The sequence below is a fragment of the Trachemys scripta genome, chromosome 9 (genome assembly GCF_013100865.1).
Source record: "Trachemys scripta elegans isolate TJP31775 chromosome 9, CAS_Tse_1.0, whole genome shotgun sequence".
Classification (NCBI taxonomy): domain Eukaryota; kingdom Metazoa; phylum Chordata; order Testudines; family Emydidae; genus Trachemys; species Trachemys scripta.
In genome coordinates, this window is record NC_048306.1 from 88,523,482 (window position 1) to 88,550,581 (window position 27,100).

A 27,100-nucleotide genomic window follows, 5' to 3' on the forward strand; every position below is an offset into this window, starting at 1 on the left:
ACCCAAGTTCACATGAGTGTAGTTTTCTTCAAACAGTCTATGCCAGCAGTGTCCATACTGGGCAGTTTCAGCACTTTCGCGTGTACTGCCGTTCACACCTACATAGTCTGAATTACGGGGCCGTGTAGAAATAGCCCAGGACTGGGTGGATTTATTGGTAATAAATGGCCTCTCACCTCTAGGGGCTTGTCTACACTGCGAAGTTGTCGACAAAACTTTTGTCTTTCACAGGTACTTAAAAAAGCCTCCCCCCGCGAAAGACAAAATTTTGCCAACGCAAGTGGCAGTATGAACGTGGCTTTGTTGGCAGGAGCACTTTCCTTCCGACAAAGCTAACGCCGCTCGTGGGGCTGGAAGTATTTTGTTGGCAAAAGTGCCGTGGTGTAGACAAGCCCTAAAACACTACTTAAAACCTAGCTCAGGTTGACAGTGATGTTTTATACTGACTTAACACCGACATCCATCTTTATGAAAGAGTGTGACTTATATATGTAAAGCAGAACAGAGTTCAGCTGAAAGTGATATAAAAGCCTATGGACATTTGTTATCTCATGTTATACAATCTACATGAATGTCTCCAAGAGCATCTTCCTGCTAAAATCTAGTTTTGTTTTGTCTTGAAACATTTGCAGCACCCTGTTAAAAGACAGGGTATGTGCTTTTGTGGGTTTTAGGCCAACCCTCTGCCATCTACACACAAAACCCTTTTTGTGAGTTTGGAGGTATGTTAAGCCCAGGCTAGCTGGGAGACGGGTGGGGTGGGTTAGAGTCTGTGCTCTGCTGTACCTGGGTCTGGAAGGAACCTTTGCAGTGAGGATAGGCTAAGTTCTCCAGTGCTGTCCCACAATTCCCCTGAAGGACAGACTGGTTCTCCTGCAGTTGATTGGGAAAGAATCCTAGAACATCTCAGCACAAAGAAACATGGGACACACATAGGTCAGTGCAGAACTGGTGAGGACACAGTAATGCAGGCAGAGCTTTGTTGTGGGGACGCTCACACCCAGACGAGGCTAACTCAGATGCCAATCATCCAGGCTAACTCTACAGTGAAGACATAGCCTTAGTATCAGCCCCATGAAGGTTTCAATGTAATAATACTTTGCCTTCCCAGTGAGGCTCTTGAAGTGCTTTCGGAATACTACTAAGTCAAGCTGCACAGCATCCACCTATTATACTTGTTTTACAGATGGGCAAACAAGCATTATTTACCCAAGGTCACAAAGTGAGTCGGTGGCAGAGTCAGGGAACACACAACTCCCATTTATTTCAAGAGTATCAGGCTCCCAGGATTCCTGACTCCCAGTCCTGTACTCTAACCGCTACACAGCACATTTTAAAATCAGTTTGCTCAGGGCCCGTGCAGTGATTGCAACACAGGGCGATCTGAGCTCTAAATAAGCTCATCCTGAGAGCTCTTACGTTCAAGGGGTCTAGCTCCCAAAGTCAAGACTGACCGAGGGAAAATAGCAACAAAAGCCAACAAACATTGACAGCATTGTTCATGGTCACTTTTATGTAACAGGCAAAGATAATATCACTGAAGGCACACGCCTAATTTCTTTTGCATTCACAATATCTGTTTTAATATTTAACTTACTGTGATATATACTGTGTAAAACTCTTGACTGGCAATCTTATCTCCTGTCAGATCTGTACCATTTTACCTGTGAACAAGTGTTTTAAGGTCTGACCTCCTATTCTGTAGTATCACGGTTGGCACTGCTGGTTTTCACGTGATCTTGCATGCATCGTTTCAGCTACCGTTTACCTCTGATCAGTGTATCACATGACAGTCATTGGTCAAATTCCTTTGCAGTATAACTGCAGCCAAGATAACGGAATTACACAAGGAATGAATTTAGCCGATGGTGTTAATCTCATTACCTGAATATATGCTACGGGGCCCAATCTGGGTCCCATTGAAGTCAGTGACCAAACTCCTATTGTCTTAAATGAATCCAGAATTTGTCTTGAAGCCTTAGCGCCAAAGGAATAAAAGCTAGAGAGGAAAGGAATATAGGCCAGATCCTCGGTCAGTATAAATGGGTGGAGCTCACTGACATACCCATTGACCCCAGCTGAGGATCTGACCCTTGACCATCTATTCTCTGATGTTTTTCTGTCCATTTGATCCACTGTACATATATATTATTATAATGGCATCAGCTAAAGTCATCCTAATTACGTTTTATCATCATTATTGATTCAAGTTTGCCTTGGGCTTCACGTATAAATAAATAATAGATCCCTATAGCAAAAACCTTAACCTAAGGCATTCACATACCCAGCACCAGATTGAGATATAGGCAAACTGGGGACATGCCTAGGACCCAAATGTATCTGGGGATGGGGGGCTCCCAGTCCCAAACAAACAGCTGTACAGTACACTCACCACAGCTGGACTGGCCGTGCTATGGATCCATCAGGACCGGCTGCTCAGCTGCCGCTGCTCAGGGCGCTGCTCACCAGGATGGGCGTTGCAACACCACTCATTCAAATTTGGCCCAGCTGCCTCTTTGGCATGGTGGGTAGCACCACGAGCAGCAGCAGGATGACCAGCTAGTCCAGAAGAGCCACAGCATGACCAGCCTGGCATTCAATAAGCGTATTGTACGTAGGGTGACCAGACAGCAAGTGTGAAAAATCGGGTCGGGGGTGGGGGGTAATAGGAGCCTATATAAGGAAAAGACCCAAAAATCGGGACTGTCCCTATAGAATCGGGACATCTGGTCACCCTAATTGTACGGCTGTTTGTTGTTATTCATGAGGAGGCCCGAAAGTGTATTTTCCCGAGGACTGACTGATGGCTTAATCCAGCCCCCAAGATACCACTGTGAAAGAACCTCAAAAGAAGAGAATAGCTATTTCTGAGATTTCCAAGGTTAAAAAAAAAAAGGCAGAAAAAGAAGAAGAAAAAGGAAAGTCATATGTCCAGGACTTCAAAAATCCTCCGTGGTCACCTTTGAATAAATGTGTCCTTAAGCATAGACCATCCCGCAGCCAGAGCCTCAGCTAGTGTAAGTCACAGAGCTCTGATGATTCGCTTTACCAGATAAAACTGCTTCGGAACGGCACTCGCCTATCTCTTAGGACCGACTTCAACAGGAAGCCATTTTAAGTTAATGGTGCTAGGCCAATTTAATCTGGCCCCTGGTGGTTGTTATTTGTTGTTTGGTTTACAGTAGTGTTTTAAGGTCCAATGGAGCTCACAACCCCACTGTGCTAGGCGCTGTGCAAACACATAGTAAGAAACAGTCCCTGCCCCAAAGAATGTATAGTCTTAGACAGACAGGTTGGGAGGGTAAACAGCAGCAGAGACGTGGAAAGACTTACCTAGGGTCTCACAGAGGGGCTGTGCCAGAGCTGGGCATAGAATCCAGTTCTTCTGACTCCTAATTCAGTGCCCTCTCCCCTAGACTATAGTACCACCTTTCAGGCTGTAGCAGTAAATATGATAAAGCAAAGGATCACAATGGAAAGAGAAATTAAATATTTTTTCCCAAAACATCAATAACATGGCCAGCATTTATAAGACTTTCCTCAAGCGTGTTACTGGTTTGAAAAATCCTTATGGGACCAGCCAGTATGTGTGGCTTTCTGAGCTCTAGTCAAGTGTTAGTAGTCTCTTGGTCTATCCAAGGGCGTGATCAAGTGTCTTGATGTTTTTGGTCTTTTGGCCTTGAGATGAAAACCTTGTCTCTGTTTCTGGGACCTTGAAGTGAAAAAATTCTCTAAATTAAATATTAAATAAAACATGCTGGGTTTAATACTAACAAATTGTAATGGAAATTCTGCTACACCACTCTAGGATCAGGTGGCAAATTCACTCACTCTTTTATATTTATCCCCTTCAGCTAGTTATGTCTTTATACTAATATGACAACTACAGTAGCATTTGGTTTTCCCAGGGTGAAACCATCCATAAGACTAAATGATCACACAGCATCTCTTTTCTTTCTTTTGCCCCTTCTCCTCTTGGTCAATCTATACCGGTCTCCAGTGAATGAAGACTGTTACTGTTCTGAATCAATTCAGTCCACCATGGAAGCTTATCTGTATCTATTCCTTCCATTCTGTCCCGTGTCTTTTTAGGACAACACCAAGATATACTGAGCCCTTAGAACATAACGTCAGGTTAGTCTCAGGGCCAGGGGCAGTAGGATACATACACTACCAGGCATATCAGTCAGAAACATGATACTGGTTTTTGAGCTGTGGTGTTTTGTCTAAGGCTTTTTCAGATGCATTAAAAAATATATGTTCTTTAATCTCCTCCTGGTACACATTTTGCAGGTTTTTATGCCTCCTCGCTGCCTCGCAAATCCTCCAGTTCAGTAGCAGCTTTGGGTCCTTTTACGGCTGAGCGCCTCTTGCGGCGGAACTCAGCTGAAATCTCTTCAAAAGACTTTCCTTTTGTTTCTGGTACTTTAAAGTATGCAAATAAAACGAAGCTTAAGAGCAGAACGGCGAAGATCATGAACACATAAGGGCCACACAGATCCTGTAATGGGAAAAGCGGAACAACAGTGATGAATTAATAACCACCAATAGTTTGCTTCGCATTTGCATGGCAAATGTTAAGATTTTCAAAGCAAGCTCGAGAGATTTAGACACCCATCGTCCATTCATTGTAATGGAAGATATGTGTGTTCATCCCCCTGCTCTGCTTTGGAAATCTCAACCACCCAAAGGGTGTCAGTCACGTGCAAGATGTTAGGAACTTTTCTTACTGCAATATACTGGAAACACATTCCAATGATGAAGTTGCAGGTCCAGTTGCAGAATCCAGCTATGGCTATGGCGGCAGGGCGGGGCCCTTGACTGAACAGTTCAGCAACAATAAACCAGGGGATTGGTCCAGGCCCGACTTCAAAGAAAATTACAAAGAGAAAAATTGCGACCATGCTCACGTAGCTCATCCAAGCAAAAGTGCTCTATAAACAGAAGCAAGTAAAAGTGAATTCACAACGTGAGTGATTAGGTTTCCAATACAGTCATCTTTCATTACTGTTAATTTCTTGAATTATTGTGCTGCTGCAGAAGTTTCTTTCAGTTCAAACAAGCTGGGTAAAAGCAACAGACATACAGAATTCAACCTGTAATGGATTAAAGGCAGCAGGCCATTTACTGATCTCAGTAGGGTGACCAGACAGCAAGTGTGAAAAATCGGGATAGCGGGGGAGTGGGGGGTGGTAATAGGAGCCTAATATAAGAAAAAGACCCCAAAATCGGGACTGTCCCTATAAAATCAGGACAGCTGGTCACCCTAGGTCTCAGTTACACTGGGATAAATCCAAAGTAGCTGCATTAACATGAGCTGAATTACTCTGGGTTCACACCAGTGAAAAGAAGTGCCCATAGACTGCTTAGATCCACATCCACTGACCCAAATACAATTTATATCCCTGTGCATCACCTCTGGATATGATCCACTGAGCCAGATCCTTAGTTGGTGTAAATCATCATAGCTCCAGTGAAGTCAATGGAGTGATGCCAGTTTTCACCAGCGGAGGCTTTGGACCATAATGAATCTGAGTCACAGGGAATCTAGGGGTATGTCTAACACTATAAATCGGGGATGTTTAATTGCAGCACATGTAGACATACCCAAGCTAGATTTAATCCATCTAGTTCGGGTACCAGACAAGAGAAGCCATGGCAGCATTCAGCATGGGCCAGCCACCTGCGTACTTACCCAGAGTCCCAGGTGGGCTTGTTTAGCCCACATTGAAGCCCATGCCGCTATAGCTTCACCGTTATTGGTACCCAAGCTATCTAGATGAAAGCTAGCTCAGGTATATCTACATGTGCTGCAATCAGAGCTCTGCAGCAACACATACCCTAAGCAGGTGAAACAGATATTGATTTTATTTGCACTATGCACCCCTGGCAGCAGCGTGTAGTGCACATGTAGCTATACACCACAGTGAAAAGCAAGGCGCATCCATACTGCGGGGTGTAGCTACATGTGTCACTGAAAGGCTCTGGCAGAGGGGCGGAAGCAGAGAAAGATTCCAACAAGGGGAAAGGCTCTGGCTGGCTCATTTCTCCTCCATGGGGAAAGGCAGTGGGACACTACCCTGCTAAAAATATCAGGGTAAAGGAGGAGGCACAGTTTGGGTATGTGCTTGTGTAACGCTGACAGACCCCAATTGTCAGCGGGTGGGATCGAACCAGGGACCTCTGGAGCTTAGTGCATGAGCCTTTACTGCATGAACTAAAAGACAAGTGGCTCTTAGCTAAGGCTGTGGAGCGGATGCATTTTAACTCACTCTCTCTCTCTATGTGGTCTCACTGCCACTAGATGGGAGAGAACACCACACCCAGAAGGTGTGTGGGTTATACTTGCATACATGTCCACACCCTCCAGCCATATCTTTACTCTACTTGCCTAAGCTGTGCCTCACTAGGTACACCACTATTTATATCCATGCTAGGGGTATATATACTACATGCCACTGAATGAAGTGTGCTGTGTAGATGCACCCGTTGAGTGGCCAGAGAGAGGAGAGTAGCAGAGGAAGCAACTACCTGGAGAGTGTAAGAGGATGTTTATTAAAGAAAACCACCCCCTACTTTATATTACATCTTCTTTACATATAATTTACACCAATATTTTAGATCTCTTACACTCTGATTCTGTTAGGCTCAGAGGGTGAAATCCTGACCCTATTGGTATTAGTGGGAATTTTGCCATTGATTTCAATAGGGCTAGTATTTCACCCCCTTATATTACACATTGACAAGTAACATTCATAGCCTTATGCATCATCTATATATTTGGCTCGGTGGATTTACTGTAGTTTAACTGAGGGTCAAATTTGATTCCAGATTCTAAAGCACAAAGTCACATATTTGATTAATTATATTGGAACAAATTCTGCCCTCTAGTGGGTACCAAATTCTATTCTTATTAGTGAGGAGAGACTCTCAAATGGTTCAGAAGATCCACCACCGAAATGTACATTCCCCTCTGAATCCCCCTGTAAATGTATTCTGATGTTATAGCCTGTTCCTAATTCCAAACAAAGGTTTCCACCCCAAGACTCAAAACTGCAAGTATAGGAACTAGAGACAGGCCAGAACCACAGTGCTTAGATTCACTTCTAGAACAGGGCTTCTACAAAGCATGAAGGTATACAGGTCTGTTGTTCTGGCTGGGACTTATAATAAGAACACAGGAATTGTCATATTGGAGCAGACCATTGACCCTGCAAGACTGATATCCTGGGTCCAGCAGAGGCTAGTGCCTGATGATTTAGCGGAAAGTGAAAACACAGGCTAACTGAGAAATGCCTGGCGTAGTGAACAATTCCTTCCTAACACCTGTAGTGATCAGCTTATGCTCTGAAGCATGAGATTTTATTATACCTGCCATAGTGTGCATACCTATCAATGTTATGAATGTCTTGAAATTAGCTAATGATTGTCGTACATTGAAAGTTCTAAAATGCACTCTCTGAAGGATTGGTCCATTATGGTAGAAGTTCCAACATTCTCAAAGCTGTATGGGGTTAGCAAAGCAGGCATCAGAGTTTACTTATGTTGTGTGAGATCATCTCACAAGGTAAGGTGTAACATGTGTGTGTGACTTGGGAGTTTACATGATTTGGATGATGCTTATAAAATTGTGCGTGAGGGAGGATTATTTTCTGAGCTCCTTATCTGAAATAAACTTGAAACACACTCAGTGTTAAACAGAGTCATTGGCAATATGTTTGTATGCAAACGGACAATAAAACAAACCATGGAGTGAAACCAGGAAAAAAAAAAACTCACCAGGAGCACAAGTCCAACTGTCATGGCTACGGCACTTGCTAGCATACCAATCAAACCAGCAATAAACAGGGACCGTCTCCCTGTTTTCTCCACAAGGAAGACCTATAGAAATTCATGAAGTATATTAGGCTTTATCAATCCTGCAGTCTTCAATTAGTAACACATATATAAAACCTACATCAAGTCCTCTTCCAGGAATTAGTCCTCATAAATTATAACAGACTACTATTGCTATCAGCTAATGGTTTTGCTCTTTTAACTCATGTGTTAGAGCTTTGCACTTAGGTACTGAATGAAGATCCTTAATTTACACTATGATGATATCTGCTGATGGGGATTGTTAACCAGCTACTACACATAGCAACATAGCAAAGGACAATGCAAATCCATGGATGTGCAGAACTCATGCATTCCAAAGACTGAAGGTCTCGCCAACGATTTCTCACACAGGTTATTTTCTATAGATTCTAGCCTTCCAATTTGAAGAAAAGAAAATCAAGACCTTTCTTATTCTCGTGATTGTCTTCCCAAAGTAAAGTGATTCACCACGGAATTTTTGTATTTAGAGACCGAGGCTTTGTCCATATTGGAGTAGATTTTAGTCCCCGGTGCAAACCCCTAGTGTAGATGTAGTTCATTAGTTTAAATTGTGGCTGGCACGAATGCAGCTTTTCTTGGTTTCAATTAGGATTTTTCTCTGGTGAAGGTGCCCCAGTGATCCTTTACATTTACCAGCCCATTGAGATAAGTGGAGGAAGCTTGCACCTCTTTTGGGGATATTTTACTAGTCTGACCTTGTCTACATTGGGGGTTTTAATCCACCTGGATACACTGCACCAGTGTGAATTTCAAACTGGAGTAATATGCACCAGACAAGTCATGGCTTACGCTAATGTACTAGGTCTATTCTAGAGTTTGCGCAAGTGCAGCTGTATCAGGGTATGTCTACACTTAAAACACTACAGCGGTGCAGCTGCATAGTGGTACCTGTGCCACTGTAGCGCTTCAGTGTAGACACTACCAATGCCGACAGTAGTGATTCTCTTGTTGGCATTGGTGATCCATGTCCTCGACCTTCTGTCAATCTAGTGCAGTCTGCACCAGGGGTTAGGTCAGTATTTCTAAGTGTAGTGGACTTCACGCTCCTGACAGACATAGCTATAGTAATGTATATTCCTAGTGTATACCAGGCCTCCGTCTACCTACTTATTCCTGCAGGACATCTCAGGACTTGCTCCACCCAGGAGTCCCAGGCTGGCCTCTCTTCCCAGTGGCCAGGAACACTCCTTGCCTCCTACACAGCACTAAGTAGTGGTCACCCTGAGACTGTCGACAAGACATGATCATCTATTTTCCTAGACCTTAAATGGGCCTTTTAGCTCAAGCAGTTCATCTCGCTGGCTTGCAGAGTGCAAGTTCTGATTGCTATCTGTGCTCCCTTTGTCAAGGTCCAACACAGTGCAAATGGTTCGGGAAAACAGACAGTTGGTCTGTAATTGATTGACAAATTTTAGGTAATAGTTAAATACTCATGGTCAAAGAATTGAAGAGCAAATGTCACCAGGCAGCAAACTAAACATGCCTGTAACTGATATGCAATGGCAGTAGAACATACAAAGTGCGGTCACGGGAACTCATTCTGACCCCCTCATTTCACAATAAACTACACAAACCACCTTCTTATAGGGAATGCTGGTGTTTTTTCATGAAAGCAATTTTGTCCAGGGAGACTGGGGTGGCTTACGGGCTTGGGGATGGTGGACTACACAGTCTTACGGCTGTAGATTGATGGTTCACATCCACTCCTGGTTGTTAGTGGGTGAAAGCCATCTCACCATCAGAAGGCTTTTTGGAGGCCTCAGGAAAATGATTTGGTTTTCTGTATCCAGTTCCTGTTGTTTAAGTGTCCCCATCAGGGGTGGCTCCAGGCACCAGCACTCCAAGCGCGTGCCTGGGGCAGCAAGCCGCGGGGGGCAGCCTGCCGGTCGCCGTGAGGGTGGCAGTCAGGCCGGCTTTGGCGGCTTGCCTGCGGGAGGTCCACCGGTCCTGCAGCTTCGGCGGCAATTCGGCGGCAGGTACACCAAAGGCGCGGGACCGGCGGACCTCCCGCAGGCGCGCCGCCGAAGGCTGCCTGACTGCCGTGCTTGGGGCGGCAAAATACATAGAGCCGCCTTTGGTCCTCATGAAAAGAACCTCAATTGGTTCTAACTTGAATTTTGTTGGCATTCTAGGCAGAAAGACTATTGATCAAATGGGCCATGAAGTTTGAACTATTCTCTTGGTCATACAGAACATCATCTAGATATTACCAGGATGGGTGCTATATAAATACAATAGATAATATCAGAGATAAGACAGAGGTTGAGGCACACTGGCAGGGCAATAATAAAAAACATTCACCAGTGTACACTGTAGCTCTTCTATAGACAAGACTATAAGCAAGAGGACTTCAGTCTCCAGGACTCAATTTAACAACTGACACAAGTTTTATTTTTGCAGAAAACACAAACCAGTAGAGGTTCATGATTTGTACAGAATTAGGCAGAGTTTTTGTTCTCAGTACATTTGACAGTGCTGTTTGCTATACTTTGGGACTTGGCCTTGCAATCATTACTCATGCAAGTAAGGTTTGCAGGATCAGCTCTTTGTGACTTTCTTGGCTCCACAACTTCCTTGAGCACCATCATTAAATCTTTCTCTTATAATCAAATTATAGTGAATGTTCTTTTTAAAGGGCTGTCAAACTATCTAATGCAGAGGTATTTACTTACAGAGATAACGGTGAAGACAGTGTTCACGACACCAACACCAATGGTTGCGTAAACGGGTTGATCAACTCCCGCTCTTACAAAAATGTTTGTAGAGTAGTAAAAGATCTATTGAAACAAATTAGGATGAAAGGTTATATCCCACTGTGGGTGGAATTTTCTGTCTTTGAGGGAAGATTTTCATTTTCTTGGCTGAGATTTGAAATAATTTAATTACAATTTGTTTTTCAACTATTTTTTAACACTTTGTTATAATAATTAAGGTTAGAAATTTCAAAGGTGCCTAAGGGAGTTAGAAATCCTACTGAATTTCCCGTCTTAAACCACTGAATATATACATTTAAAAAAAACAACAACCCCCAAACTTGTTTTTCCTCCATATAGTTCTGGGTTTTCTCTTGAAAACCAATTTGCCAGAATGGCAGGCTTCTTTTGCATGCCAGACAAACCTCTTAATATGGCTGATTTTTTAAATAAACTTTTTTTTTAAATACACTTTCCTTCATTAGAATAATTTAAATGTTTTCCTTTCTCTCCAAAGAGAAGGTGAATCCTTTCTCACTATGTAGAGATCGGAGGAAAAATGGGTAGGTTGCCTACTCCATCTCCTCTGCCAGTGCAGAATTTCCCCTTACAGTACATTGTAGGAAGAGAGGACGAATGGTGCAGTAATTAGAGCGCTAGTCTGGTCTTTAGGAAACCCAAGTTCACTTTCTTCTCTGTCACAGATTTCCTGTGTGACCTTGGGCAAGTTACTTAGCGTTTGTCTACACTGCAGCTGGGAGCCTCCCAGCCTGGTTAAAGATTATGGCAGGAAGGGACCACTAGATCATCTAGTCAGACTTCCTATATAACACAGGCCACCGGCACCATCCAGCATCTGTACACTAAACCCAACACCTGAAATGAGACCCAAGTATTGCAGCTCACAGGAGACTAGACTGTCACAGGCAGAGAATAGGAGGGACCAACGTGCTCCAGTGCCTGAGGCCCCAGCAATGGCAGGGAAATGATTCAGTGAGAGCTAGCGTGCTATAAATAGCAGTGTGGCCGTTGTGACTCTGGTGGAGACTTGGGCTAGACAGCTGATCTCAGACCTGGGGGTTCAGGTATTTGCCATCTGAGCTGCAATGTCCACACTGCTTTTTTTTGCACAGTAGCTCGAGCAGAAATAGCAGGAGTCTGTCTATGTAGGCTGGGAGGCTTGCTCCCAGCTGCAGTGTAGACATACCCTTAGTCTTTCCGTGCCACAGTTCCCCATCTGTAAAATGGGGATAACAGCACTGTGTTGTGAGGTTAAGGGATAAGTACATTAAAGATTGTGAGGTGCTCAGATACCATGGTGAGTGTGGCCATGTTAGTACCTAACATATATTGTGCAATCTGATTTTCAGCAGGACAGCCTCATATATGCACACATTTGATTTCAATGATGATTTCTTCTGCAAATACTGAAGGACCACTATGGCCTTAGATTTTCCTTACAATACTGATCAGTGTCAATTCTTTTAGAAAGCAAACTCACTGCATTGATTCCTGAAAACTGCTGAGATATTTGAACCATCAGTGCCACAATGACTGGCTGCCTGTAACTGGAAGAGCTGAAAAGCTTCCTGATGGAGACTTTCTTTTCACTGTCAGCTTCTTGTTTCTCCTTTTCCATCTCGGCAATCTCTTTTGTGGGGTCACAGTCTCCTCTGAGCCTTTTCAAGCCTCAAGGGAAAAAGAACATGCTTTTATCTCAAAGGAAATATCAAAGGACTGAGAGTGCATTAACAACCAAATCATTCCAATCAATATCAGGGTAAGGACAGATCAAAACAAGAATTAACAATACCGTGTACATGAGCTGTTCCCAAACTATGGTCTGTGGTCAACTGTTGGTCTACGAAGCACCTCTGAAATACTCAAAGGCTACACAAGTCTTGCTCCTCCTCTCTGTTTCCAGTTGTTTCCTAATGTGGACTGATCTTGTTTCTTGTAGAAACAGCTGGAAATAGAGAGGAGGAGCCAGTCACGCTGAATAAAAGTAATTGCTATAGTTGCCACACATATGCTGTGCAGTTGCAGGTGGCATTGGAAAAGGAGGAGAGGTGTCCATGAGATGCAGTTCCCCTAAACGTGGTTGATGATGTACCAATGGCATGTTTGTCTGCTGGAAAATGCTGATTCATCAAACTGAAAATGTTCGTAGCCAGAATAGGTCCATTACAACAAAATTTCATTTAAAAAAATAACAATGAAATGACGCGATTCAATAACATTTTGATTCTTTGTTTCAAAACAACTTTCTGTTTAGAAATGTATTCATATTATAAGTTATAGCCATAGATTTTTTTGAAATACTGAAATATGGACAGATGGCCTATTCTAAAGTCCATGGAAGTCAATGGAAAGACTCTCATTGACTCCAGTGTGCTTTGGATCAAGTCCAGAACAAAAAGTTTAAAGAAATTAAAGTCAAAATGTTTCATCAGTTGACCTGAAAGGATTATTTTTGGAAAATTTCACGTTGTGGGAAATATTTGAAATTCTTTATTTTCATGCCAATTCAGCATGTAAACTAATTTCAGAATGGTGGGATTTTCCCCAAACCTGAAATTTGGTTCCTACACAGATCTGGACTCCATTAAGATGTGTTCTGCTCTATGCAAATTTTGACAAACCCCGGCTTAGTAAATAAATAATAACATATGATGGGGGTGTGTATTTTTCAGTGAATAGACACACAAATTGGTGTCTATGACTCTCAGTCCAGCAAGGTTCATACATGGAATGGAGCAAAGACCCACAGCTCTGCAAATGAGTTATCACCCAGGCACTGCTCCAAGCAACCACAGTGTTTTATTTTACGTATGATTTAAAAACGAAACAGAATTGGTGTCTTACTTTTTTTAGCTTCCTCCACCTTTCCTAGTTTAATGTAAAGATACCGAGGGCTTTCTGGACACAATAAGAGCAGGAAAAACTGAAGAACAGCAGCAGCACCAGATAGACCAAGAAGCAGAGGCCACATGTCGTCATTGCCGAGCAGAAAGTCTAGTCCAAGGACCTGAAATTATGGTGCTGTGTTAAATATAACAGATGAAATTAGGTTGTAGAACCAGAAATTCTAGACTAATATTGCACTTTCAAATAGTAGCTGGGAAGGAAGTTGGAAGCAAATAGGGGCTCCCTATCCCAACAGGTTGGTTCCACAGATTATGGAACATATTTGTAATGGACAAACTAACAAATGGCATGAAGCCTTGGACAAGTCATGTCAAGGCCCTGTTTAGATGATGGACCAAATTGTGGTGCTCTTGATAATGTCACTGTAAATTTGGAATAACTCCATAGACTTAAGTGAAGTTACTCTATATTTACACCAGCGTAGCTGACAGTACAATTTGGTCTTCTATGTTTAACTACACATGGGTATCTGGCACAGTTAGGAGTGCTTGTACTGTAACCCTGGTTTTTGTTGATAGAGTAGATGGGACAGTATGATTACAGAATTATCTGACAGCCTAGGTACAGTATCATTGATGAAACTGCATAATTCTGCAGCTAAACCATGAATGGAACGCCTGCTGAATCAGTGCATGTGGGCAAAATTAAGCCCTAGTGTAAATAACTTAAGAAAATTAAATTAATGGAGATATCCCATCTCCTAGAACTGGAAGGGACCTTGAAAGGTCATTGAGTCCAGGCCCCTGCCTTCACTAGCAGGACCAAGTACTGATTTTCCCCAGATCCTTAAGTGGCCCCCTCAAGGATTGAACTGACAACCCTGGGTTTAGCAAGCCAATGCTCAAACCACTGAGCTATCCCTCCCCCCCAAGATGTGCAGATGAATTTTTTTCCCCCTCAGACCTTGTTCTCCTGGATTCTTGTATTTTGTAAAAGGCCTGTTCTTAGGAAAATATATAAGATGAAAAAAATGTTACAGAACAGTCAATTGAACCAAAATCTGCCTACAGAAGTACACATGTGACTCTTATTGCTTTCAGTGGTGACAGCTTATGCACTTCCAAAAGTACAGTTCTGCACATTGACTGAATTCTTTCTTATGAAGTTCTGCTTTCACCTTTCTTTGCTCTCTCATCAGAATCACAATGAATAAACAAAAACAACGAGGAGTCCTCGTGGCACCTTAGGGACTAACGAATTTATTTGGGCATAAGCTTTTGTCCAATTTTAACGTGCCTGCACCTATGTCCTAAAAAGTTCACAAAGGGCAACAGTTCATTGTGAATATTCAAACTTCAAAATTTACACTGTGTGATGACTAATTACCTAAGTCACAGTCACTAACACAACACAGTGTGAATTCTGAGGTTGCAATGTGCAAGTTGAAATGCTTCTTCAGAAAATATTCAAGCTTAAAATTTGCTTTGTGTGTTTGGGCTAATAACAGCTCAACCATAGGGTTGTAAACACTGTCAAATTGAAATTAGGATTCTAAACCAAATAAATATTGGCAGATGTTTTCTTTTCACTGTTTGCCGAGCTCTTCTCACAACCACGACCAAGGAAGGATACAACACTGATGTTGCAAACAGTGATCTATTGAAGCTGTTTCTGGAGTGAAATTCTTTGGCCTGTGATATACTGAAGGTCAAAATAGATAAACATAATAGCCCCTCCTGACCTTAAATTCTATGAATCTTCTGGGCCAGGAGTCATGTCAATTTCCACAGCCGAGGGCCTTGCCCACTGAGTTTATTAATACTTGGTATTACACTCGCAGTATTCAACTTGAATGTGAATGGGATAATTTGCTGTCAGAAGTATTTTTCACCTCTTGGGGGTGAGTCATTTTATTTATCCAGGAAGGAGGTGCCATAAATCACCCCAAATTTCCCTTCAGCTTGCTAGTGGCATTTTAAGAAGGAGCCCCTGTCAGTATATCGTTGGTGTAACCCAGCTAGTTTAAAGCGACATCACTCAGTGCTTCTGTGCACACTCTTACATACCTGGCTGATGAGAATACCCGTGACTATAGCAAGTTGGTGCAACGTTCCCAGGGCTCCTCGAAGGGCTGTAGGTGATATCTCACCAACATACATTGGAACAAGTCCTGACGATAGCCCTGAACAAAATGTACATATGAGTCACTTATTGTAAATGACAGTTCAACAATCAGCGGAAATAGTTCATCACAGAATGAATTGGGGCTCAATTCTGTGTGATCCTGCCTCCTGCAGGGTTATGAGTTCCCTCCATGCCCATTGGTTGGAATGGAAGTGAAGAACACTCAGCACTTGGCAGGAACTGTTCGTGGAAGCCCCAATTCAGAAGGACATTTAAACAAGTGCTTACATTTAAATATATACATAAGTGCTATCCAAAATAAAGAAACTTTCCTGAATCAGGACCAGAATCAAGTCAGTGCCTAGGTCTACATGGGGAATATTTAATAATGGGCTCCTCAATCCATCTGCATACCCCAAGAGATATCTCCACAGGTTCATCTCCTCCAACTCTCTGTTTTCTCTTAGGAACCTCTCTATTCCTGTCATTCTGCTTCTACACCCTTCTCCCATTTCATGGGAGTGCTAGGGACAGGGCCGGCTCCAGGCACCAGCTAACCAAGCAAGTGCTTGGGGCGGCCACTCCGGAGAGGGGCAGCACGTCCAGCTGTTCGGTGGCAATTCGGCGGACGGTCCCTCACTCCGGCTTGGAGCGAAGGACCTCACGCTGAATTGCCGCCGCAGATCGCGATCGCGGCTTTTTGTTTGTTTGTTTGGCTGCTTGGGGCGGCCAAAACCCTGCAGCCGGCCCTGGCTAGGGAAAAGATCAAGCAGTGCAAAGGATGCCTCCAGATCTTCCACTAAGATGACCAAAGCATCTTCTCTTTCTGGTGAAAAGCTACAAAGCTTTTATGGCCGAATTATGGTCCTGATTCAGCTAAGCATACGTGCTTAAATGCATCCTTATTCAGTAAAGTACTTAAGCACATGCTTGCTTAAAGATAAGCATGTGTTCAAGTGCTCTGCTGAATTGGGACCTAAATGGTAAGTGATACCCTAATGAAAAGAGAGCCTCCTCTTCTATTTCATGTGTGTCACCTTCCATTTCCCAAGGTCTTGGCATAAATGTGAGGTTCCATTTGTGCTGGTTAAAAAAACAAGTCCCCTCACTCAAAATTTCTTCTTTATGTTTTGCAGCCATTTTGGTGTGCTTAGTACAATGGGCTTACCCTAGCAGCCCACTAGGAATACACAGAGACAAGCACGATTTTAGAACTTGCCTTAACTTACCACAGTACAGTCCTGTGATTGCTCTCCCAGCTATAATAAGGATGTGAGATGGGCCAAATTTTGCCAGCCCCATGAAGAGATTTCCAATGATAGAAAGAACATTCACGGCCAGCATGGCTTTCACTCTGCAATTAATTAAGAAGAAAACTACACTGTGATAGTAAAACCAGCACTGAATTCAATTACACTTTAGATATTCTGGAGTTCCAGGGGTGGTCCCATGCTCTTTGCATAGGCCTTATTAATTGTTATTATGCATTTCTGGATATAAATTCAAGTAAGGTCACTATATCTTCCACCTAAAAGTGGCAATTCTTCAACAAAAAAACTTCAAAAACAGACTCCAACGTGAAACTGCAGAACTGGAATTAATTTGCAAATTGGACACCATCAGATTACGCCTGAATAAAGACCGGAAGTGGTTGGGTCATTATAAAACCTAAACCTAATTTCCCCAATACTAATTTCTCCCTACTGTTACTCACATCTTCTTGTCAACTGTTTGAAATGGGCTACTCTCATTACCACTTCAAAAGTTAATTTTCCTTCCTTGGTATCCCGCTGTCAAATGAATTGTCTCATTAGACTGACCTGACACTTGGTAAGGCAACTCCCATCTTTCATGTATTTATACTTGCTCCTGTATTTTCCACTCCATTCATCTGATGAAGTGGGTTCTAGCCCACGAAAGCTTATGCCCAAATACATTTGTTAGTCTCTAAGGTGCCACAAGGACTCCTCGTTGTTTTTAATAATAAAAAAGACCATTCAAATTACCATATGGACTAAAACTGGCCCAATTCTGAGAGCTACTGTGTGGCATGCTGAGTGCTCAGGGAGTTAAAGGCACTGGAGTTACTCCATATTTATATTGGTGTAACTGAGAACAGAATCTTGCTTTACATTCTTAATCAATGTCTTGTTTACCAGGAGTACTGCACGCTTCTGAATGGCATCAGGGCCTGCTGATGTCTATGGGACCTGAGGCACAAAGCACTGCACACAATCTGAACTCCAAGCAGCAAGCCACCATCACAAGGGAAGGACTGGCCCATTGTTTTGCCATTTACTTGATTTAATTCTGGATTAACTTCCCTGCTATTCACATGATTTGCTGTCAAACTACTTTGCAAGGATGTTGCATGTCTGTTTCCAAGGCCCCTAAATGAAGGCATACACCTATCTTTTAGGCATTATAATACAAATTTAGACCAACTGTCAGTGAGTTAATCAAAGCTAAAGGATAAAGAATAATGATTGTGCATATTGAAAAATGTATGGCAGAGGTAGAATCAGAATAACTGAATGGCTAATGAGTTATAATATACATCCTGTATAAGTTCTTTTCACATATACTGTAGTCTCTTTTGTTATGCAGAAAAAAAGACTAGAATTAAAACTTAATAAAGGCTGTTCACCTCTTTATTTTCTGAAGTGATAAAAGCTACAGGTAACAATAAAAAAATTGGCTTCATAATGTAGGATTTTAATAAACCAGATTTTTCCATTTTACAGTTTCAGGGGCTGTGTTTTGGAGGGTTCATTATTTTTTTTCAAGCTGGAAAAAATAATAGAGAACCAATTTCAGGAGAGTTTTTCTCCATGTGAAAATTAAAATCTAGGGGCTTAAGGTTTAATCCAGGGCGACCCGGGGGGGGGGGGCAAGTGTGGCAATTTGCCCCAGGCCTCGGGCCCCACAGAGGCCCCCATTAGAGTTTTTCGGGGGGCCCTGGAGCTGGGTCCTTCACTCACTCCGGGGGCCCCGGAGCTTCTTCCGCTCCAGGTCTTCGGCAGCAGTTCGGCAGCAGGGGATCCTTCTGCTCCGGGACCCACTGCCGAAGTGCCCTGAAGACCCACAGTGGGGGGTCCTTCCACCCCGGGACCCACCGCCAAAGACCCCAGGCCCCCTGAATCCTCTGGACGGCCCTGGTTTAATCACTGGAAATGAATGGGAAAGGATTTTTGTACTGAGTGCTGTAATACAATTTGGACACTAAAGTCTGATTTTAGTTCAGGATTAGGCTACTGGTTTGTGGAAAGTCATAATCATCAGGTAAGATATTGGGCCAGATCCTTGACCCTAGGTCTGGCTGCTTCGTGCTGTTCTGGCAGCTCATAACCAGTTAAGATGGCTTTCTGACTGCAATCTGAGGATTACCTCGGCCATCTCAGCTAGCTCCCAACTCCTTTCCTACTCAGTGTTTTCTGGCCATTTGTCAATTTACAGAGAGAGAGTGTTTCTCACCTGCCTAGCTTGTCTCCAACCCATCCAACAGTGAAAGAGGAAATCATTCCACCAATGGCAAAAATGGACACAGACAGGGACCAGTACAGAGTGAGTGTACTTTTGCCTACATCCAATTCTTCTAGATCTGGGAAGATCACGCTTCCATTCGTGTCTGTGAAATTGATGGCACTTCTGTCAATAGGGGCAATGCCCAGCACACGGCTGTAATGGGCCTCTATTACCTGCGGTGAGAAAGGAATGCATCAGTTCTTCTGCTTCTAACTAGCTAGGAAGCCTTCATTTTCTAATAAGGGTTTTTTCTACTTTGCAGCCCATAAAACCCAGTGTTACAGGGTAGCTGGTCCCTGTGGGCAGACTAAGGCCAGCCCCCCCGGACCAGAGAAGGTGAGCACAATCCAGCTAATTAAAGTGGGCTGGGCTACAGCTGAGCCTACAAACGCCTGTGTTCTGGGGAGGGAAAGCCACCCTGCTGCAGAGCTAACTCCTGTGCTGGGTCCGTGGAACAAGGGGCCAGGGCAGCAGTGGGCAAACTTTTTGGCCCGAGGGCCACAGCTGGGTATGGAAATTGTATGGTGGGCCATGAATGCTCATGAAATTGGGGTTGGGGTACGGGAGGGGGTGCGGGCTCTGGGGTGGGGCTAGAAATGAGGAGTTCAGGGTGTGGGAGGGGACTCTGGGCTGAAGCAGGGGGACTGGGGTGTGTGTGTGGGGGGGGGTGTTGGGAGAGGGCTCCCACTTGGGTTGTGGGCTCTGGGGTGGGGCAGGGGATGAGGGGTTTGGAGTGCAGGAGGGTGCTCTGAGCTGGGACTGAGGAGTTCGGAGGGTGGGCAGGAGCAGGGGGTTGGGGCACGGGGGTGGGCGGTGGCTCGGGGGTGCAGGCTCTGGGTGGCGCTTACCTCAAGTGGCTCCTGGAAGCAGCGGATGTCCCCCCTCCGGATCGTATGCGGGGGGCGGCCAGGCAGCTCTGCTGCGCTCTTCCCCGTCCGCAGGCACCGCCCCTGCAACTCCCATTGGCTGTGGTTCCCGGCCAATGGGAGTTGCGGGGGCGGCACTTGGGGTGGGGGCAACCTGCAGAGCAGAGCCCCCTGGCTGCCCCTATGCATAGAAGCCAGAGGGGGACATGCCGCTGCTTCCAGGAGCCGTGTGGAACAGCCCCCGACCCTGCTCCTCGGCTGGAGCACCGGACCGGGGCAAGCTCCAGACCCTGCTCCCTGGTGGGAGCTCGAAGGCTGCATTAAAATGTCTGGCAGGCCAGATCCAGCCCGTGGGCCATAGTTTGTTTACCCTTGGGCTAGAGGCTCAGGGAAGCAGCCCTGCAGCTGCCGCGCCAGAAAGGGAGTTGAGTCAACCGATGCTAGGTAGCTGCCAAGAATTGAAGTGCCAGAGATCCCTGGAAGGGGCGACTGTGGGGCTGAGGGCAGAATTAAGACTGTTTTCTGTTTTTCCGATAACCTCTGTTAAAGAAATAACCCCCCTTGCCTGAGCCTGGGAGTGGCAGCACATGCTTTGGAGCTGGGGAGAAGCCCAGCTCAGTGACAACCTGGCTCTGTACATGTTATGGGTGAAATCCTGGCCCTGCTGAAGTCAATGGAAGCTCTATCATTGACATCAATGGGGTCAGGATTGCAACCTATGAACACAAATGTGTGTTTATACCAGTTTGTGACACTGATGTGACCAGTTTGGGGAAAACAGGGCTGTGTTCACACTGAAGTTTTATTTTACAACAGAACCACGCGTCATTCATGTTTGCATGTCCACACCTATCAGGCTACCTGACTGTGTTAGTTTCAGTGCATGCTGGGAAAATCTGGGCAGTTATCTCATAAAGCCTGGGCAGGGGGAAGACTGCTGGGAGGACACAGGACACAGCTAGAGGGTGGCGGGGACATCCAGGGTGTGAACTTAGAAACTCACTTGCAGCTGTCTCAGGGATTATTCGGTTACTACAGTCCTATTCTTCAGCAGGTTATTGACCAGATTTCAGACTCGCATTGTATGCTTTGCTAGCACTTATAGCAGTGGTCCCCAACGCGGTGTCCACAGGTGCCATGGCGCCCACCAGGGCATTTATGTGCGCCTGCCTAGTGCCCAGCAGGGGAGAGAAGCCGCGGCCCCGCGCCTGACGGGGACAGAGAACTCAGGCTGTGGGTGCGGTGTTCTCTGTTCCCGGCAGGCGCAGGGCCCGCCTAGTGCCCAGCAGGGGAGAGAAGCTGCGGCCTCGCGCCTGCCAGAGACAGAGGACTCCGGGGCTACAGGCTGCAGGTGCCGGTGTTCTCGATCCCTGGCAGGCGCGGGGCCGCGGCTTAAGCCGGAGAGAAGCCAGGGCCCTGCGCCTGCCGGGGACAGAGAACTCCGGGGCTGCGGGCGCCAGTGTTCTCTGTCCTCTTGGCTTCTCTCTTCTCTCTGGATTCATATATTCTGTAATATTAAATATGATGTTTTTCGTATTATTTAATGTACAAATACAAAATAAGCCTTGAAAAATTGTTGGTGCCCGCCACACTCTTCTGAAAACATGAATGTGCTACTGGCCACAAAAAGGTTGGGGACCACTGACTTATAGCATTTGACCAACAATTTCAAAATCTTTATACTGTCTCTATGGAAACGATGGTAATGAAAGCAATGACAAGTTTATCTTAATGGCACATGCTTTTGTTAATTTATTGGTTACTATAGATGAAGTCTTTGGGGCAGAGACTCTGTTTTCCTATGTATTTGTACAGCACCTAGCACAATCCTGATTGGGGTCCTGGGGCACTAACACCATATAAATAATAGTATAGCAATGAAACAGGGCTCATAAGTGCTGCTGCAAGTCACGGCCTGTTTTGAAAGGAATCCTATATGCTGTACTTGCCCTTTGAGGAGCATTGATGACACCAAGGCTGTATCCATACTGGAAGAAGCCCAGCACTGCGGTGAAGACAGAGAGAACCAAGGTTCCTGTGAGGTGCTAGGAGAGGATTGTGAAACAGAAAATGGTGTCACTTTTCTATTTCCCAGGCTGCACCTTTCTGCCATATAAACCTTGAACACATTGGGACGGATTCTGCTGTCATTGAAATCAGGGGGGTTTCATGAGTTTAAGTGGGAGCAGAATTTGGCCCATTCTGTCTGCACTGTCTTGGCAGTGCAAAGCAGCATAGCTAGCTGGGGGAGGATTTCTTCAGTGAGTGTAAAGCTGTTCCAGTAACTTCTTCAGGCTCCCAGTCTTGGCCTTCTTGGTGTAAGGGCATGTCTAGGAGAAAGGGAGTGTGTCCAGTTTCTGGTGATTCCCAGGTGCCAGAATGATCCCATGGGGTCAGAGGTAGCTGGAAGTAGGGAAGAGCATTCCTCAGGCTTCTTCAACTTGTGCCAGACTAATTGCCTGCCAATCCCAGTTTCATAATGCAGACAGAAAGCCAATGGAAGGGGCATAAGGGGGGCATATTGGGGGTATGCTGAGAGGAAGGCCTGTGGCCAGCTGTAACAGCTTTTGGAGGGTCCTTCCAGTCAGGTGTAGCTTAGAGCAACCTCAGGGTTGCTCTAAGTTGCACCAGAGACCAAAACAGCCCCCGGCTGGCCTCAGGATCAGGGGCATAGAAAAGTGGCCCACCTGCACCACATGTAATTAAGGATTTAGCCTGAAGATTTTATGCCTTTTACCATGATGACTGAATGGCACATTGTATAAAAGAGGAGGTCTCTTGAAAGGAATTCATTAAGGCAAGATCCGGTGAGCACTCACCACTCATTGACATCAACTATATCATTAAATGCAGTTCATCTCATGACCAAGTCTAAAATATGCTGTCCTAATTCCTGGTGCCTTTCCCCAGATCTCTTCCAGGGCCTTTCTTACAACTTAGAGCAGTGGTTCTCAATCTGTGGTCTGCAGACTATGTCTAAGGGGTCTGCAAAAGACTTCGACTGAAAGACTTTGACTGAACAGAATTCACCTATCCATACAGAAAACAGATTTCTACAGGGGTCTGCACCTCCATTCAATATTTTTTAGGAGTCCAAAATGGTTGCGAACCACTGACTAAGAGGACCCTGATCTGTTGGACACAGGAGCGCTGCCAGCCTTTTTGCTGCCCTAGGCGGCAGAAGGTCCCGCCTCTGAAATGTCGCCCCCAACACAGGCGGCGGAAGGTCCCGCCCCTGAAATACTGCTGACAACCGGAGTAGCCGAAGATCCGGCCGCTGCGGTCCCCCCCCCAAATGTTAGCGCCCTAGGCGATTGCCTAGGTTGCCTAATGGGTTGTGCCGGACCTCGTTGGACAGGCAAGCTCAGACAGTGCATTGCCTTTCAATCGTATCCCACGAGCACATGGAGAAATATGGGTAGTTGGCTGCTCCCCCAGTCTTTCTGTTGGAAGGGAAAGGTGGCCTGATCTGTAAGTCACTCAGTATATGTAGAAGCCTCAAAAGCATGGTGCCCCAAGGAGTCGCTTGTATTGATTGTGTAGACGACTGGCCTGATAGTTATTTCCCATCTTCAGCATGAAAGCCGCTAGGAATAGGAGCTTAAGGGTGGGAAAAGATACACCTGGCAATAATTGGGAAATAGGGACTCTGCCGACTCTATAGTCACGTCAAAACAGGAGATTGTAAAAGCAGTAATAATAGCGATCCCTGGGGATGACGTTTTCTAGCTATGGCAGGATGTGGGCAGGGAGATCAGAACATCCAGGGGGTTTGCAAGGAGGGGAAGTCTTGCTGCTTCCCCTGCAAATCAAATTCCTTAGTCTGACCTGATCCTGCTGCCATTGAGGTCAGTGGCAAAATTCCCTCCCGACACACACACTATTATGCTGAGCACCCTCAACACCATTGCAATCAGTGAGTGCTGAGGACATGCCACATCATGGAGGATTGAATGCTAGAAGAGGTAGTTCTTGGTGGAGATCCCATGAGCTAGTGAGTGCCTCTTGGGAGGTGCTGAGAACCCTCAATGCCCATTAACTCCTTTTGGGGGTTGAAGGCAGACAGTATCTTTGAGGATGCTCCCTACATTGCAGGACTGGACCCTACAAGCAGAACTGCACATTGTGGGGCGTAAAGCAATTGGGATTTTCATTCTGCTCCCCAGTGTGAGCAGAGACTGGCCACAAACAGACTCTCACTAAAGAGATTCCTCTGCACACCTAAAGAAATACTCCTAAGGAGCAGTAATTCAAGTGTCTCTTTAATAAGTTTAAGATTTCGTATATAAAGTTTTAAAAAGCATACGTTCAATATGATGGGCTCAGATCCTCAGTCTTTACTCAAACTTAAATCCTACTGAAGTCAGCTGCAGCATCAATTATGCAAAAATTGACCCAAAAAGGCACATTTTAGCAAAATATTTCATTAACAGAAATGATCCTTTAAAAAACTTCTAAGCAGGTCCCAAACCTGGACAGTTTCTTGCTATGAGCAATCAATAGCTCCCCAACTATTTGGTATGCATTCCCCATTAAGCAGCCTGACACTAACACTGCAGTAAAATACCACTGAGTCAGTTTTACCTTTTCTTCTTGCATTTTACTAGTCTTCTCCATTCTGTTGGTCTCGCAGAGGATTGTCTGGGTGCAGTCCTTTCCCAAGGCTTGAGACTCTTCCAGACACTGGGAGAGTACTTATAGCTCAGGTGTGGGAGGAGGAGGAGCAGTTGAAAGGAGACACAGAGGGGAGGGTTGGGGGAAATGACTTGCAGTCAGAAAGATGGGATTAATCAACATGAATGTTAATGAAAAACCCAAAATTTAGCAGCACTTCAACACCATTTAGCTTGGAACAAAAGTAAAGGATAGAGAAATTTGGAGAACAAATCAACAATCTGGAAACACAGAAAGGGATCAGAAGATATGGTGAAATTTAAAATGCCATGTTGGGAAGTCGTGACTTCTCAATTTTCTATCGGTCCAGCTTCATGAAGGGTAAAAAACAATAGACAGTCTGCAATAATGAGAAATTGTGTTGTATTGTGCAGCAGCAAAAGTATAGGATGCCTGAACTGCTTCAGTATATGTCTACAGTACATGCTGTTCGGTTCTAGCAAGATCGATAGAGCCATGATCACCTTCCTTGGCTTCAGTGCAGGATTTGTGTATTGAATTATAATGCTTCCTTTTGCCTGTCACAGAATTTCAATAGGGAGATCGGAAAGAAAATCTTTCTAGCAGATATAATAAAAAGAGATGGCTCACAAAATGAACGGAAAGGTCACAGTAATTAACTCTTAATCGGCATAAAACTTGCTTTAAAAGATATCTGTGTGTACATTGGCACTATGGTAATACAAATAAATAATAATACATACACCCTCATCAAAAGAGATCTATCTACTTATCTGTACACATGCTCACAAATACATATCTATGCAAATAAATAATAATTTACCATAATGTACTAACCTTTTTTTTTAACATATTATAAATATGTTAAATTACCCTTAATATTTTCACAATCATTCTTCATTTTAAAAAATCTTATACCCAGCCTTTCAATAACAGTTCAACAGTTCATGGTTTCTTGTTCATTAATACCATTTAACCTTTGGCTCAGGTGACTAATCAATAATGATGAGCTTTGTACTAGATCATTAGTTTGGTCTTGGCTGCTAGTTCATGAGCTAATGTCCATGCTGGACTACATGAGCTAAACTCGTGCTCCTTTAGTCTTAGCGATTGGTGACATCTTGAGCAATAAAAAAAACCACACAATAACTCTGGCATCTGCAGCAGAGCAGCCAGAGGCAATTGAGTAATACTTTTACTCCAAAAGGGAATCCGTATTGGTCAGAACTGAGGAATTTCACATGGCTGCAGCCTACGTTCTATCTGTCCTTTGGACAGAGGACCTAAGATTCCACTGTAGTCAGTCAGGCACCTTTCACATGGGCATAAAATGTACTTTGTAAAGAAGAAAAAAGAAATCTTTGCACTGGCTGCATGTGCAAGTAAAACTTTAACTTAAGGAGAAAAGTTCAGTCCGTTAATCTATTCCAATTGATTTTTGAGCTGTCAGAGGTTCAGCCACAAGAACTGCAGGTACTGAAGTGTGTTTATTTTTGAAGTGGGGAGGGAGTCTAGTCTGAACCTTTTGACGTTTTCCCCATATCTTTAGCTTTTATTCGTTATTTTTGACCATATCCCTCCTTCTTTCCATCAGTGTGCGCTTGGAAAGTGTGGATTTTACAAACACCATTTTTTAATATTGTATTCAGACACTAGGCAGAGCAAAATACAGTACCTACATATAGGTTGGTTGACAGGACAAGGGAAGTAACAGCTTTTCAAGTGTGGGTTGGATTCAACAGTGAGTAGAGATGGGCTCAAACCAATCTAAATAATCCTGAACATTGTGAAAATCTGAGGTTTCAACACATCTCTCATTTAGACATGTTTCTTGTTGGGATTTTTTGCCTAATGTATTATTGATCAGTAGATATTAGAGACATAGGCTAGGACTTGGGTAGAGCAGAAATCATAGCAGATTTCAGTGGGAGTTTGCAGTTGCTCAGTATTTCCGAGGATTTGGCTCCTTGCATATAACAAATTGGTTTTGGTAATTCTTCACATAAAATGCTAAAAGACACACAGAGTAATAGCACAGGACGAAGGGGCATGTCTACACTTACCTCTGGAGCGATCGATCCAGCAGGGGTCGATTTATCGCGTCTAGTGAAGACGCGATAAATCGACCGCCGAGCACTCTCCCGTCGACTCCAGTACTCCATTGGCGCGAGAAGCAGATGCAGAGTTGATGGGGGAGTGTCAGCAATCGACCTACCGCAGTGAAGACACCACGGTAATTAGATCTAAGTAAGTCGACTTCAGCTACGTGAAGTTGCGTAATTTAGATCGATCCCGTCCCCGTTTCCTCCCCCTCCCCCCGCCCAGTATAGACCAGGCTGACTGTGCTGAAGTGAAGATGGACTTGTGTGAGAAATAAGAAGGTAGAACTCTATTCCTGGTTATACATTCGCAGTGCCAAGAAAGAGCAAGGAGTACACTGCTCATGTCATCTCCCAGTTTCAAAGTCAGAATTGGTGTGTAAGTGAGTCTAAGGCCTTGTCCACACCTACG

At 44.4% G+C, this 27,100-nt stretch overlaps 1 protein-coding gene across 2 annotated transcripts; it reads right to left on the minus strand.

The window, feature by feature from the left end:
- Window positions 1-3,098: 3,098 nt before the first annotated feature.
- Window positions 3,099-25,561, minus strand: SLC2A2 (solute carrier family 2 member 2). 2 transcript variants are annotated; one of them, XM_034781090.1, is made up of 11 exons: window positions 24,539-25,561; window positions 21,904-21,999; window positions 19,038-19,261; window positions 16,793-16,917; window positions 15,506-15,621; window positions 13,437-13,599; window positions 12,073-12,260; window positions 10,551-10,655; window positions 7,780-7,881; window positions 4,731-4,934; window positions 3,099-4,501 (listed from the first exon to the last, which is right to left on the minus strand). In XM_034781090.1, the coding sequence occupies exons 1-11, from the start codon at window positions 24,569-24,571 to the stop codon at window positions 4,298-4,300; spliced, it is 1,560 nt and encodes a 519-aa protein (XP_034636981.1). In that variant the 5' UTR covers window positions 24,572-25,561; the 3' UTR covers window positions 3,099-4,297. The 2 variants fall into 2 exon arrangements, with proteins under 2 accessions (XP_034636981.1, XP_034636983.1); XM_034781092.1 differs by lacking the exons at window positions 19,038-19,261; window positions 21,904-21,999 and having other exon boundaries at window positions 24,539-25,556.
- Between the last annotated feature and the right edge of the window lie 1,539 nt (window positions 25,562-27,100).

Coding starts and splice junctions, on each gene's coding strand:
- SLC2A2 (XM_034781090.1), bottom strand. CDS start 24,571: ATGGAGAAGACTAGTAAAATGCAAGAAGAAAAG. Junction 19,262..21,903: donor TCATCAATGCTCCTCAAAGG/GCAAGTACAGCA, acceptor TTCTCACCGCAG/GTAATAGAGGCCCATTACAG. Junction 13,600..15,505: donor CGGGTATTCTCATCAGCCAG/GTATGTAAGAGT, acceptor CCATAATTTCAG/GTCCTTGGACTAGACTTTCT.